This window comes from Tetrahymena thermophila (genome assembly GCF_000189635.1).
Source record: "Tetrahymena thermophila SB210 genomic scaffold scf_8254590, whole genome shotgun sequence".
NCBI classification, from domain to species: Eukaryota; Ciliophora; class Oligohymenophorea; order Hymenostomatida; family Tetrahymenidae; genus Tetrahymena; species Tetrahymena thermophila.
In genome coordinates this window covers 403002-418619 of record NW_002476361.1, presented here as the reverse complement: position 1 = coordinate 418619, position 15618 = coordinate 403002, and the positions used below count along the sequence as shown (strand labels likewise).

Sequence of the window (15618 nt, the reverse complement as noted above, 5' to 3'; positions counted from 1 at the left end):
AATTGCAGAAGTGATAGCAGCATTTGGATGCATTCCAAATATTTCTGTTGGATCATTTCTGTCCATAGATTATATATATTCTTAGAATGAAGGAACATCTGAAACAGGTGGAACAAAATATTTACCACTTTCAGAGAACTTTTATATTTAAATTTAAAATAATTATTATGTATTTGTATTTAATAAAATTATATAATTCTACTCCTAAAATATTTAAAAATTATTCTTAAAAAATGCTAATAAATTGTCATAAAACTTTTTTTACTTTGTATTCTTCATCTAAAATTTCAGGTGTGTAGAAATCTCTCAGAATAATTTTAATTAGTCTTCTATCTTTAGGGTCAGTAACTCTACCACCATAATTGGCTTCTGCAACCATGTAATTTAGAGCCTCGTATGGAATTTCATCGTACTTGTTTAAGAATTCCTTTAACTATTACTAAGAAATCTAAAAGTCTGCAACAGTGAACTCATAAGGAATATTCCAACCAAGAGGTCCATATTTTCTCCTATTTAAAATTTTGAAATAAATTATTTATGTTCAAATATTATGAATTATTTACCTTTCTAATATAAGAGCATGGAAGAAAGCTAAGCCAAAACAAAGCTTTTTAAGTTCAGCTGGTTTAGAATTAGTATCGAAATCTTGGTTCTTAAATGAGGCATAAGTTCTCTATAAGTTATTCTTGAGTCCTCTTGGAGGTTCATAAGTCATTTTAATACCTTTCATCAAAATAGAAGGAGGGAATACATCTGAAGGCATAGATGTCAACCAAATTCTAAATTCCTATAATTATAAAAATTTTTATTAAATTTGTTGATTAAACATTATTTTTAATTATAAACGTTCCTTAAACAAAAATTAATTTAATTATTTTTTAAACACACTTTTTTATGATATAAAAGTTTTTATAAAACTAAGTTTTTGAATTGTAATATATTTTACTCTATCAACATCTTCTGGATATGTTTCTAAAATTTTTTCAAGCCTAGGCATGAATGAAGGAGCAAGATGGCAGTTTTATAATAAGACCCAGCTACCATCTTAGTAAGCAGCTCTGATTGATTTTTCAGCTAATTCTCCCTAACCTTAACCTAGAGAGATTTATTTGAATCTATCAGTTTATATTCCTAATTTTGTAGCAAGAGTGTTAATTTCTATACGAGGATCTGCTCCTGGAGATAAAATAAATATTAATGGTTTATCAAAGCGAGAGTCTAAATATGTCTAGTCTAAATTGAAAGGAGGAGGCTTTACATAAAAAAAGTTGAAGAGTAGTGAAATAAAAGAAATTAAAATGTTACCTAAATATATTATTCAGACATTTCAGTAATAATCAATTTTTATACTGCCTTAGAGAATTTATCAGGGAATAAAGCACGAATTAATATGAGCTAAATTAATTAAAAAATAATTCTTACTTAAAAAATAAAAAATAATTTCAAATTATACCTTAGAGAAATAGTGTAAACTTTAAGCTACTGCTCCTGGGAATTCTTCTTCATAAGGGGTTTCATGCTCATTCAATTTTTTATAATGATCAATATAGTGCTCAAACTCTTTTACAAATCCTTTAAACTGAGGTAAAACCGAATCAGCCTCATTTAGGATACACCATGCTTTGTTAGAGAGCCATGATTAAGCCTTTTATGGCATCTAGTGATCACAAGAAGTCCAAGTTCCTCCAACCATTAGGAATCTAATAGTTTAGGAATTTATTTTTTTCTCAATTTCTAAAATTTTCATACACATCAAGAAAGAGAAAATCAATTTATCTTTCTCAAGAAGACTTCTACATATACTTTCATAAAGCAAAATCTAGAATTACTAAATAATATTCTTGCTTCTATTCTCTTTATTGTCCTTTGCTGGAGCAGCTGTTTTAATACCTTTTAAGAATAGTTCTATGTAAAATTCTAAAGACCATTGATATGTAGGTTCTATGAGAGCCAAATCTAAAACAACAAAATACAAGTTTGCAACTCTCTTACCTAATTCCTTAAATGAGTTTCTTGTTTAATTATATAATTCTCTGTCATTTTCTTAACGTTTTAATTTATCTTAAATTTCTATATTATCTTTCTTTGATTATTGCAATTGTTCGATCAGCTTTTCATCATCTAACAAATTACCAGTTGATTCGAACAACATTTGAAGAATCTATTTAATTTTAAATAATTTTTTAATAGTTTAAAAAAAATATTTTCTTTCATCTTCATTTAGTTTTTAAATTAGTTTCAATTAAAACAAATCAAATAATTTTAAAATACTTTTAGATTTAATTTACAAAAATGTTTTGTTAAATTTTATAAACTAATAATAAATGGATTTTTAAATAAAATAAATAAATAAATTTTTTACCATATCTTCAGTGTGTTTTTATCTTTCTTTGTTTTAGAAGAATTCAACAATATTCTTTTCTCTAATTTAATCACGGTGGGGATCTTCTTGCTTTACTGTGATGTTAAGCATTTGATCTTCAAGTCCTTCTGGAGTGACTTAGAAATTCAACAAAGTTACTTTTACACAAATCTCAGGAGGATAATGGGGTCTAGGATATTTAGTTGTAACATAAAAGCGGAAGCCTTCATGATATTCAATCTGCTTTTCCATAAATTTCATAGTATAACTACTACCTTTCTTTGTTAGCTTTTTCAATAAAACAGATTCGTATAAAGAATCTATGTTTTCACTAACATTTTCTAGCAAGACAGGAGTACCTAGTGGTATGCAGTTTTCTAGTTTAAGTAAAACGTTTTTAGGATCAGAATTAGGATTGAAAATGAGCAACCTTTCACCTTCTAATTTCTTTATCCAATTATTTGCTTAAATCTAAGGATCTATCATTAAGGGCCATCTCTAAGAGTTATTCAAAATGATAGCATTATCAATTGAGAATGAGTCATTTGGAAGCTTTTTTATTTTCGTATTTATTTAAAACTTAATTTAAAAAAAAGATTAAATTTACTTGATATTTGTCTGTCCATTAACCAATTGTGATAGGATCACATAAAATTTTTTATAGAGAGTAGTCATTAGAGAATTTAATTTTATATTTAAGCAATAATTCTTTCCAATTATGAATGGCTTCTTCTCTGTAGGCTATTGGGAATGCACCTAAGTAAGCAATGATACCAGAAGATAAGACGCAATCACCGATTACACTTGTACTTTCTTCTCTGTTTGAAATAGCTTTTTATTTCCAAGAATTCTTTTCACCACCTAATCCATTAATTAATTTTTCTGCTCTATCTAATTAGATTTCACATTTTGTAACCTAAAAATTATTAATTAAACATATTTTTAGCAAAAGTTATTGTTTAAATTATTAGATAAAATAAATTTGTCTTATTCATAAATAATTACTTCAGCTTGCAATTCTTCTTTCTCGCGTTTAGCTATATCATATTCACTTTGAAGTTTGGCAAGCAAATCAAGAACTTCCTATAAAGCAGCTTTCTTTACATTAAGAATTTCCTCAGCTTAGCGGAGATCGCTTTCTGCTTTCTCTAATTGTTTCTTTTTAGGTTCTACAATTAAAAGGGCATCGTATGTTTAAACAACGGCTCTAATCCATTTTGAAAGATTTGCAGCAGCAGAAGATGCATTTTAGATCTTATCTTCATCAAATAATGGATTGCTTATAAATTGCTTTAATTAATCAATTTTAACTGGATTAATTGCACGAATTTTAGAATCATCGAAATCACGAACTCTAGAAAGCAATTTATCATTTAAAAGCTTCTTTTTAGAGTAATCCCAGAAATCTTTTTTCTTTTCGATTGCACCTGGTGCAATAGGTACTGACTTTACGAATTGATCTTCATCAAATGCATAACAAAGACCTTCGAAAACAAGAACAACAGAAGGAGATGGATTTTAGAAGGATTTCAAAATGTTAATATCATCTTTACTAATTTTAGATAAAATTTTAACAGCTTCAGCCAAAATAGGAAGCACTTTGTCTAATTCTCTTTAACAATCTTCTTTCAGGGCGTTGGCATTATCCTTTTAAATCTTACAATCACGTTCTTCAGACTCACAAACTTCTCTCTTAGCATCAGCCTCTTTTTATTTCTTCTACAAATTAATTAACATTTTTTAATTTTCTTCTGTTTTTATTTCTAACTATGGCTTCAATTCTTCTAATCTTTTTTTCATAATATTTACATCTTTTTCAGTAGTATCAATTTTTAGAACACCTTTTATTTTACGATTATAAATGAGTGACTTATAAGACAATTATTTAAAAAAAAATATTTTCATAGTAATGTAATATTTTTATTTTTTAAAATTTTACAAAATTTATTAAATAATTATTTTGAAATGCAAAAAATTAAAGGAAAATTACCTGTTTCGTATCTTGAAATAGTATTTTAAATAGATGTTTATCTTTCTTTGAGCATACGTTCAAAGGTAGCAAGAAGCTCTAAATAACTTGTTGGAGTGACATAATAATACTTACGTAATTCTTCTCTATATCTTATAGACATGTTAGAAATACGAGTTTGCATATCAACTACAATTTCTATCAAACCATCTCTTGTGCTTTCAGATTCAATTTTCATTACATTTATAAAGTGAGAAGAAGCAGTATTTCTCAGTGCTTCTTCGGGCCATGGCAGGAACCAATCAATTGTAGTACAGTTAACTAAAGTTGGGAATGTTCTTAATCTTCTTCTAAATGCTTCACCAACAGGAGAGAATGCCAACACAAGATGTAAATTTCTCTTGCAAGCATCCAAGAATACCTAATTTTTATTAAAAAATTATTAAATATTTAAAATATTTATTTATCATTTTGAAAACTTTCTAATTAATTACTTAGTATTTTTAATTATTAGTTTATGCTGAGGGATCATTAATTTCATCCATAATTTTTGCTTTTTCTTCAGGAGGGAATAAATTTGGAACTTCACCATTGTTCAGAATGTTACAAATATCTTCGAGAAGAGATTCTGAGAAAATTTAGGTGTCAGAGAACAAAAGTGTTGTGGGTTTATTATCAACACCTGCAACTTTCATGACTTTTTGCAACTCTTCAATCCAAATTTTTATATCGCTTTTATGGTCGATAGTTTGAATTTCGTTTGTAAATGCAATAAAAGCTGATAAAGTAGCCAAACTCTTTCTGCCACTACCACCAACACCAACAAGCAAGCAATGCCCGAAAGACGTAGTAATAACACGAACTATTTTTATGATGTGCTATATGGCTGTCATAAAGAGAACTAAATTCATCTTATTCTAAGGATAGGAGTCATTGAATTAAGCTAATTAGTCATAGCAAACTCTTTTCAACTCCTCTCTTTTAAGTTTAAAAAAATAATTTATTAATTTATTTCACTATTTTTCTTAAAAATTTACCTGTCACTAAGTTCGCAATAAATATCTGCCAATCTTCTTTTGCTTGTATCGCCATCAGGGTAAAGGGTAGGAACAAACGAAGCCCAAAGTAAAGGTTCAACAGTAACTAAATCCTTCCATTCTCTACGGAAATTTTTACGCATTATTTCTTTTAAGATTTCTTCGAAGACTTACTAATCAGAGCTATTAATCATACGATCTTAAAACACACGCATGCATTCATGAGCCCATAGTTTTAAGAAATCGTTTTCATCTTTGTATGATCTAGAAGTTGCCTTTGAAATGCCCTAAAAGACTTTGGAAATATCTCTCAAGTTATAAATATAATGTGACTTTGCAGGAGTTGGAAGTAATTATTTAGAATTTTAAATTCCTTAGTAAAGTTCAATAGTACTATTGACTATGCTGTCTCTCAAATTTTCAATTGCTTTTCCAACACCCTATTTTTGATTTAAGAAGTACCAATCAAGTAAATTAGAGAAAATTCTATGAAGAGACTCTGCTTCAAATGATTCAACATAAAGCAAGTTAAAGTGTCTCATGTATCTTTTTATTTAAAAAATTAAATAAAATAAATATTTAAAAGAAATATATAACTTTTTTTTTTTGTTTAAAAACATTTAAATAAATATTGATAAAATTAATATTTTTTACCTCATTGTTACTGTATTACGTCCACCTGTTGGAGGAAGCATGGCTGTGATAAAAGTAATATCACAAAGATATTTCCAAGTTTTATCAGCTAAGTCATACCAACCACCATTATCCATCCATTATCTTAATAATTCAATAGGAGGTTATGCACCATACTTTTCCTTAGCTGGCATATTTAAGTCATCTATGAAGATAACTATGAATTTTTTGCCTTCTTCAGGTCCAAAGTGACCTTTTCTTCTTCTTGTGCATACTTTAGATTCAATTAATCTTTATACCTATTAAAATAAGTTATTTAGTTTGAAATAAAATCTTGATTAAAACAAAATTATTACTTAGTTAACGTTTGTTTAGCCAGAGAAAGCAGTTTATAGATTTGAATATTCAGGGTTTAGGTAATGCTTATTTAATTCATTTATCACGTTCACTGTTTTACCAGTACCAGTAGGACCACATACTAAAAGGTGAATTTAATTTTAAACACATCTATGTAAGAAGAAATTATTTCTTATAGAGTCTATAGTGGGTACAAAGATATTATGATATTCACCACCTTTGGGAATTTCAAATTTCTTTTCTGTCTATGTCCAGTTTACCCAGATACCTTTATTTTTATCATAGCAAAGATCAAAGATAGAACTCTTGTCTGGAATATTGGCACGAATCGAATGTGGTTCAAAGGGGAACATTAGATCATATTTTATTTAATACTTATCAGGAATCTCACTGCTAGCATGGATTAATTCTGTTATGAATTGATGGAAAGGCTTTCTTGTAGTTTCTTCTAAGCAAGCACCAATTGACCAAATAACACAGAAAAGACTGACATTTGCTAAAATATCTTCAATATCTTTTTGTACTTTTACGTTTTCTTCGCCATACTCCTTAATATACGTTTTTAAATACTTTAGACAGCTTCCAACAAGTGTCATTTCTGATTTGTGCACTAAGAATTTACCATGACGCATAGCCCAACTCATAGAACAGTCAATTAACCATGTTAATATTTTTTCAAACTAATCAGCTACTTTGTCTAAACTTGATGGTAGTTGCTAAATAAAGCTCTTAATCTAAATTATAATTTTAATACATATTAAGTAAATATATTTATATTTGTTTAAATTACTAGAGGATCCCAGCCAAGTTATTTAGTTTCGAGGAAGACCATACCGCATCTAGATACAGTGGCAGGAGAAGCTTAAGCAAGGTCTTCTACTTCAAACATCATAGTCATTTAATTAGTAAGCTTAATAATTTCACCACTTGTTAAGCAAAGTTTTTTATTATCATCCAAGACTGTATTCATATTTTCAATCCAAACTGCATCAACTGGTCCATCGAATACTACCCATTGCTTGTCCATACTTGTATCTTATGAGCAAACACGCATAATAATTGCAATAACACCATCAGCCCAAGTTTTAGTATCAGGATCAAGCTTACCATACAATTAGTCACTTGTTATGGATTTTGGATTAAGATTATGAGTGTGAACTGTTTAGAAATCTCCTTTACCTTTCAAAGCCGATAGAGCATTCTATAGAGTACGTGTTATACTTGATTTACCAGAAAAAGCTTGTCCAACAACCATCAAACCATGTCTGACATTTATAGTATCATACAATTAAATGCACTTATTTAAGAAGTTTTATTTTGGTTAAAGTTGACTTTCTTTACAGGCATTTTTCAAAGATTCTAGAAGATCGCCATAATCAATGAAAGGTAGTTCAACTCCAGGGAAGAGATCGCTTGTTATAGATTTGAACAAAGGAATATCATTAATAGTGAATTTAGGTAAATTAACATCCATTAGAGCTCTTAAGCAAATAATATCTTCACTATCAGTCATAACCCTCTTTAAGTTACCAGCTGCTGTCAAAATAGCCTTTAAAGCTCTCATACCAAAATCATAGTGATCTTAGCTGGAAAGCTGTTCGCTACTTAAACGAAGAGAAGCAACGATTTTTCTAGCTAAGTTACGGGCTTCTTCAAAACCAACTGAATACAAATAAATTTCTGAAATCATAGCATAATCAGGAACCATCATCGCACATGGTCTGAACAAACTCTTCAAATTATCTGGTAATTCAGAACGACCTGCGTAACCAGGATTCATAGTTATATTAATGGCGCATGTATCAACCAACTTAATTTCTTCACCATCGAACTCAAAAGTTTCTTTTGGTCTTGATTTATTGCTCCTGATTGCCATTTAAATTGTTAGAACCTAAGATGCAATAACTGACAAAACTTCTAAATCAATTCTATTGAATTCATCAAAACAGCACCAAGCTCCAGAAGATGCTAAACCTTTAAAGAATTTTCTCATAGCTACATAGTTCAAACCATCAGAACAATTAAATACTACGCATTGTACAGCCAAAGCCTTAGCCAAGTCCTTTACTGTTTCAGTCTTACCAGTACCTTTTTTAAAAAAATCAAGATTTAAGAAGGAAATAATTAATAAGTTTGTTTTTATTGTTAAATCTTCAATTGTTAGTAAAAAATTATAATACCTGCAGGACCTTCAGGAGCTCCTCCATACTATAATTAGAAAGCTCCCATAAGAGTTCTGTAACATCTATCAGTAAGAGGGGTAATGACCAAACGTGTTGAATTTCCAAGATATTCGAAACTGATCGAAATATATAAATAAAGATCATATATAAAATAATAAATAAAAATGTTTTTTACTCATAACTTAAGTTTGCACTAATCATTTGTACTTTTAGATCTGGCTTATTGTGCTTTTCTTCCCAATAATAACGTAGTTGAGAGATCCAATTAAAATCTTAAGATGATGTACAACCAGTTTTCTTTAATTCAACGATAACATCCTTTGCATGGACATCTAAAACAACCAAAGCACCAAGAGTTAATCTAGCTAAGGGAGTTAGGTCTTTTCTAACAAGCTATACTGTATCTTTTAACTAATTCTCAAGAAAATCAACATAATCTGATAGATTACTATAAGTATAAATACCATCATCAACTTCATCGCCTCTACTATTTAAAATAGCATTTTCAGCTCCTCTTGTCCACCTGACCATATTTACTGCCAAAACTACTTATCCAGCCCTTTAATATGAAAAATTTTAGGTTAAAAATAAGTAAATTTTTAATTACCATTTCTGAACCCAATCGTTTCTAGCTGTAGCTTCATCAATCATAGCGTTTTTAGTAATATGTTTTAATGTGTTTCTCATCATCTGCTCAATTTCACCAAGCCATTTTTCAACATTACCCTTTTTGTCACCTTCGTTAACATTAATTTTACTATTGAATTTAACATTTTCTTATTCAGCTGATATCATACCACTCACCTATTAGAATAAAGTAATGATTGAATATGAATATAAATATTTGATTAGTTAATTACATCTTCTTTCGATGAAAAATCAAGCTTACTAATAGCTTCAAAGCATTTATTAATGTGTTTTTACACCTTTTGAGGATCTTTAGTGTCAGCTAATATTTCTAGTAATTCTTCATCAGACAAGAAGAAGAATCTAGGGAAATCTCTTCTTTTAGATTCTAAATAATCAGATAATTTCTTTTGGATTTCATCTAAAGTCTTATTGTGTTAATTAAATTCGTTTTTAAGTCTATCATTTTCAATGCCTTCCCAAAGTCCAGGTTCTTTAGCAAATGACTCCATAGTGGTTCTTAATTATTTAAAGTAAATTGGATATAATTTTAAATTCAAAAAAAAAACATTTATTTACCTCCAAAAATCATCAACTGTATCAAATTTCTACTTCTACAATTCCATTTTCTTTTTGATATCTTCAGAAGCGAAAATTGGCTCAAGATACATCCAAGATCTTTAACATTTAATCCATCCTTCTAAAGTATCTTATACAAAAACTAATCTTTATTCTAAGGGTTCAGCAATTCTCTTCAAATTTTTAATATAAGGTGAAGCCTTTTATCATTAATTTTTCAAATTTATTTAGCTTAGTAATGTTTTTTATTATAATTTTACCTTCATCATAGTGAGAATGTTAAGCTGGTCATCCAAAATTTGTTAAATTTCATCAACTCCTTTTAAGACAAAAGTGTGTTTCTTACTTTTTGTGTATTCCATAATGTCTAATTTAATAACTTTGACAGTTTCTTCCATTTCCTTTAATTTCTTTTCTATTTGATACTGCTTTTCTGCCTTTCTTGAAACCTCCTCAATAACTTCCTTAATTGGATTCAATACAGCCAATAATTGAATGAAAGTCATATCTTCTGTCATTTGTTTGCCTTAAACATTGCAACGCTCAAATATTTCAGCCCAATGCTATTAGACCATAGGTTTTTTCAAATTTCTCATAGCTTCGGTTGTCAATAATTCGAAAATCCACAACTTTTGACGGAAATCTTGAATATCTTTTAATAATTATTCTGAGAGCTAAGCAGGTCTCTCGTCACTTGAAGGATCGTTTTCATCACTAAATTTCTTCAGAAGGGCTTTTGCTTCTAAGTAATATTTACTGTTAACAGTTTTTTCTATTTCATGATAACTTTGACTCAAGAAAGATCCACTGTTATTTAATTTTTAATTAGATTAATGAAATTTTTTAGAAAATAATATACTTAGTCCATTCTTCATAATTATTAGTAAAATTAAAGAGGATATCCCAAAGTCTGTGGTAAGGATCAAATTCTTTGGCAACATTATCTAATTCATCCCAAATAGAGATTTCATCACCAAAAAGTGCTTCTCTACTGTTAAATGACTTAACCTTTTCACTAGCTTATTGAATTAATTCACCAAAATTAGCAACTTCAGTATAATTTTCTTTAACATCAAGTGAAGCATTATAAGATCTATATTGCTTAATGTGCTAAAATCTCTTTTGAATATCAACTATAGTATTTTAGAAACCATCTTTTTCTATTTCTAAATTATTTCTAAATTTAGATTCATATATTTCATAAGTTCTATTTCCCTCCATAGCAGCTTCTAATACAGTAGCAGGTTAAACTTTTAAAAGGAAGAATTATTCGGTGCTGACTTCTTTTTAGCTGTAGCAATATTTTTCTAAAATCTTTAAAAATTCTCCTACACAATTTACTTCGTTTGCAATTTTTGCTAAGTTAACTTCATTTTCTTTAATCTAGGCCTTTAAAGCAACTAATTCCTCTTCATTCTGAGGAGTCTTTTTCAATTTATCACAAATGTCCTCATATGTTTTTTAGATGCGCTATTGATTTTAAAAACAAAAATAAAATTTTTAAGTTTTATAATAATAATCAAAAATATTTTAATAGTAAAATTTAACAACAAAAGCTTACTTCGATATTATCAAAGCAGAGAAGATCAACTTTTTATAAGATACTTTAAACAAATTCATCAGCTTTATGGACTAAATCATTCTTAGCTTATTTTGTCCTGACTTGGAAGAAATGACAATTTTTTTGATCAATACATTATTTTTCTATCTCTTTTTTAGCAATAAAATACTCTTATATTTTTAGATCAACATCTTGAGGATTTATGTCTTAAATAAGAGGTTTTTCTTTGGCCTCTCCGAATAATTATTTTGTGACATTGCTTATACTTTTTTCCATCAAGAACTAATATCTATATAATTTTATTTAGTAAAATTTGAGTAATTAATTAATATTACTTTTTGAATCTCTCTAAAATTTCATTAGGCTCTTCATATCCAACTTTGATGTATTCAAGGACCTTTTCCTATCCTTCCTTTATCCATTACAATTAATTATCGATTTAGAATGAGGGAAGTTTGGGTAAATCAATTAGAGGAACTAGATCTTTTTCTAACATAAAGAACATATTAACAGATTCAACTATCCAATCAAAAGGCTTCATTAAAGTCTAGCATATTTATTAGTAAGTAGGTTCATAATAAATAATATCTTCTTCTTCATATTCTTCTTTTTACTATGAAGCTGGAGTTTCTTCTTTTCTGTCTTTATTAGGCTTTTTACCTTTTTTCTTTGGCTTCTAATTAAGCTACAAATTCAAAATCAACAGAGGGAAATTATTAATGTGCCATATATTTTCATCGTTTTATTCAGGAATTGTGAATTTCTAAATAAATCTTTAAAAAATGAAGAATTACTATTGTGAAATAATATTAAAGGTATTTAAAATTACTTGCAATAATCATTTATATTTCCCTTAACAACATTTTCTCTCATGAATGTGTTGAACATTAAATCAATACGTTTGAGAAGTCTCTACAGATCTGAACCAAAGTAGAGCTTAGATTCAGTTTGATAGAATCTGTAAATATCTCTAAGAGTATCTTAGATTTCTGAAATTATGTATTCTCTCCACTACATTTGTAAAGTAGACCTTGAGCTTATATGATAAGCTCTTTGTTGCTAATCAAAATTAGATAAGAGTATTGGTAATTATTATTCGTTCCAAGTAGTATTTATAAGCTTTTTATATTAAAAATAAATTAAATACTTTTGTAAAAAATATAGTATATTTATTTGTTTGTTAGTTACCTTGTGGTTTTCATATAAAAATGTTCTATGAGTGACCATATTCAAAGTCTTAACAACTAGTTATTTATTTGAGACATGTAATTTTGATAAGCTGTCCTAATTTTCATTATAATTATATTAAAGCTAAACATATGTGCCATAGAATGGAAGAATTTTTTCTTCGTATCTATTTCTAATTCTATATTTTTGCCATTTTTGTTCGTTCTTAGGGTCAGCCATTTCCTTCAAAACATAGCATTTTTTGATGAAAAAAATATATTGTCTCTCAGCATCCTATTTTAATAAAATTTTTTTATATATAATCAAACAATCGTTTTATTATCTTACTTCAAATAACTCTTGAACATACTTGCTTTTGTAAATTTCTTCTACTTTTTCCTCTTAACTATGCTTTGGTTTTTTTGTAACAAAATTAAAAATTTGCTTTCTCCATTCAGCAGACATAGGCTAAATGAGATCATCAGACACTTTATTTACATATTTGTCAAATCTATTATTAAACATTCATTTAATTAAAATTATTAAATTAAAAAATACCTTAAGGCATCTTCTGCATTGACTTATCTTGACTTGGAGAGGTCAACTCTTTCCTTAAATTTAGTTTAATCTTCTTCATTGAACATCAAAGATAACCTTACAACATGCTTTAATTGATCTGTAGCAATAATTCTTACCAAATATTTATCGGTATTTTCATCATAATCTAAAACTTATACATCAGTCCACACATACCTATATTTAAAATTAATATTAGATATAAAACAATTTAAATAAAGAATACTAATGAATATTTTTTTATTTATTTATAGAATTAGAAAGAATTTAAAATATTATTAGAAGTATTTTAATTACTATTTATTTAAATAGATAGGGCATTTGCCATGTGGGCCTTAGGGATTCTTTTTGAATTTTTCAAGCCATTGTAAGGGAGTAGTTTCTTCATCCCAACAGTCATAATTACGAAGGTTTTTATTAGTATTTAGTCCTTTATCTGCAAAATCTTTTCCTGTATCCTCTAAATTCTATTCTTCACCATGCGTATGGAGAGCCTTCTTTGATATTTATGGAGAGTAAGGCTAATTTCCACCTGCGAGAGATGAGTAATTATGAGAGAAGCTGTTATCTGTTTATTTGTAACCGTCAGCCCCTCTTAGAGGAGTTGCTTAGCTTTACTATAATCCGAGTAGTTTAGAGCTAACTTATTGATTTTAAATCTACTGAGTTGGTGTAGAAATCTTTTAAGATTAGTTGACCTTTAAATTACGTCCTGGTTTATTTAAAAGATTCTTTTGCATTTATGTTTGATCTATTGTCATGCTTAATGAACCACCTGCTCCTGAGGTTCTTACTATTGGAAATGGGTCTTACTATGATTATAATTATTACTGCTAAAGTGGTATTTAGAGACTCTAATAAAGATTATGCTCTGATTAATTATATCTCAATTAACCTTTATTACCATTACTCATAATGCTATTAGATTACTCAACACTAAATTTAGGACTAAAGATATCATTTTATTCTAAAGGAGGTAGTTTTTAATTTTTCTATGGCCTAGTTCTATTTGTTAATAATATTGATAAAAATATAAAAAATAGCTCAAATATTTTCTTAAATTTGTAAAATTTAATCATCAAAATAGACTTTAAATAATTGAAATACACTTTGGTAGAATATTTAATTCTTTTTACGAGTAATCCTCATTTTATACTGGCAAAGTATGCTTTAAAATGATTAAATAAGTTGGACTAAAAATATTCCTCATTATTTAAGTTATATAATTAGGTATTTCTTGTAAATTGAATGACTACTTGAAATCAAAAATAAATGAAAAGCAGGTAGCACATTGTAAAAAAAAATAAATATTTATTGTGCTAATTTTGATAAAATGGTTTATTTACGGAGTTTGTCTCTATACAGGCTTTCCTTATTAATATGCTATTATTGCTTAATCTACAAATTTTTCTTCTTAATCAGCTTCTTCGAACTAAAATCTTGGAAAATTGATCTTGTATAAAGGTCCTACATTTAAAAAATAAAGTAAATATTGTTGAAATGGTCTTTCAATTTATAAAATGTTGCTTAGAAGAATCTCGTCAACATCCTAAGCTTTAATAAAATCTTTTAAATCCTATTATATTGATGCTATTTTTATCTATTTTATTAATATAAATGAGTCTTACCAAGAGATTTCTTTGAAGGTCTTTTACTCATGATATGTGCGAAGACTCAATTTATTTGTTTATATGTTGTTTGGTTTATTAAATAGAATCCTGTCAAAACTTTGTTATTTAATAATACAGTCTCTATATAATTAATATTAAAACGCTCTTTATTAAATTGAAATAATTAAAGTTTCTTTTTCTTTAATTAATATTTCCCTTTATTTAATTTTTTGCTTGTTTTTTTTTATTAAAATTTACTTAGAAATGTTCTCCTTGAATAATCTCTCTCTCTTTCCTTTATTTATTTATTTATTTATTTATATATATATTTTTTTATTTATTTTACAGTAATTACTAGGATTTATCATGCTTTATGAGTTATTAAGTCTTAATGCTTTATTTGTTTTAGATAAAAACTATTTATTTTTAAATTTTAACAAAATAAACTAATTTATTTGCTTATAAAATATCTGTAACTATTTGAAAATAACATATCAAAATTATTTTTTAATATAAAAATTCTTATTTTTGTAAAACCTTATTGAAAAATTATTTTGAATCTCCTAAATTCTTTTGTTTTTGCTAACTTGATTAAATAATTTTTAAAATTACATTTTATCTACAACTGAATTAGAAATAGGAAATAATCTACACTTTTTTTATTTAAAAATTAACTTCTATTTTAAAATTTTATTAATTTGTCTTTATTTGTTATTAATTTAAATTTATTTTTTTTTAATTTATTTTTGAATAAATATTTCACTTCTTAATTAACTTAAATATTTTTAATAAAACATATAACAAAGCAATTTAAATATTAATTGAATAAATATATTAGACATTAAATATCAAAATTAGAATAAAATTTAAACATAAAAAAAGGAAGATAATTTAGGAGATAGAATAGCTTAAATTTTTTTTACTAATATACCATTCATTAATATCTAAAATATTAAA

At 27.3% G+C, this 15618-nt stretch overlaps 1 protein-coding gene across 1 annotated transcript in view; it reads right to left on the bottom strand. All coding sequences in view use genetic code 6, as the record gives it.

Annotated features, from left to right (window-relative positions):
- The window catches only part of TTHERM_00252430 (axonemal dynein heavy chain), a gene marked incomplete at both ends in the record, with an annotated part of 16883 nt that extends 2173 nt beyond the window's left edge, over positions 1–14710 (bottom strand). Inside the window, 31 exons of the mRNA XM_001019094.3 lie at positions 1–138; positions 266–509; positions 564–787; positions 947–1252; positions 1306–1395; positions 1454–2161; positions 2363–2914; positions 2970–3278; positions 3368–4203; positions 4353–4752; positions 4826–5309; positions 5369–5914; positions 6023–6300; positions 6358–7092; positions 7149–8446; positions 8539–8657; positions 8717–9100; positions 9149–9345; positions 9402–9687; positions 9748–9947; positions 10008–10554; positions 10607–11217; positions 11309–11597; positions 11644–12081; positions 12138–12427; positions 12497–12769; positions 12824–12986; positions 13034–13228; positions 13349–14056; positions 14398–14518; positions 14680–14710. The exon at positions 1–138 is cut by the window's left edge and continues 149 nt beyond it. Of these exons, the coding sequence (XP_001019094.3) occupies positions 1–138; positions 266–509; positions 564–787; positions 947–1252; positions 1306–1395; positions 1454–2161; positions 2363–2914; positions 2970–3278; positions 3368–4203; positions 4353–4752; positions 4826–5309; positions 5369–5914; positions 6023–6300; positions 6358–7092; positions 7149–8446; positions 8539–8657; positions 8717–9100; positions 9149–9345; positions 9402–9687; positions 9748–9947; positions 10008–10554; positions 10607–11217; positions 11309–11597; positions 11644–12081; positions 12138–12427; positions 12497–12769; positions 12824–12986; positions 13034–13228; positions 13349–14056; positions 14398–14518; positions 14680–14710 (12000 nt within the window). The remainder of the gene's footprint in view (positions 139–265; positions 510–563; positions 788–946; positions 1253–1305; positions 1396–1453; positions 2162–2362; positions 2915–2969; positions 3279–3367; positions 4204–4352; positions 4753–4825; positions 5310–5368; positions 5915–6022; positions 6301–6357; positions 7093–7148; positions 8447–8538; positions 8658–8716; positions 9101–9148; positions 9346–9401; positions 9688–9747; positions 9948–10007; positions 10555–10606; positions 11218–11308; positions 11598–11643; positions 12082–12137; positions 12428–12496; positions 12770–12823; positions 12987–13033; positions 13229–13348; positions 14057–14397; positions 14519–14679) is intronic.
- Positions 14711–15618: the final 908 nt, after the last annotated feature.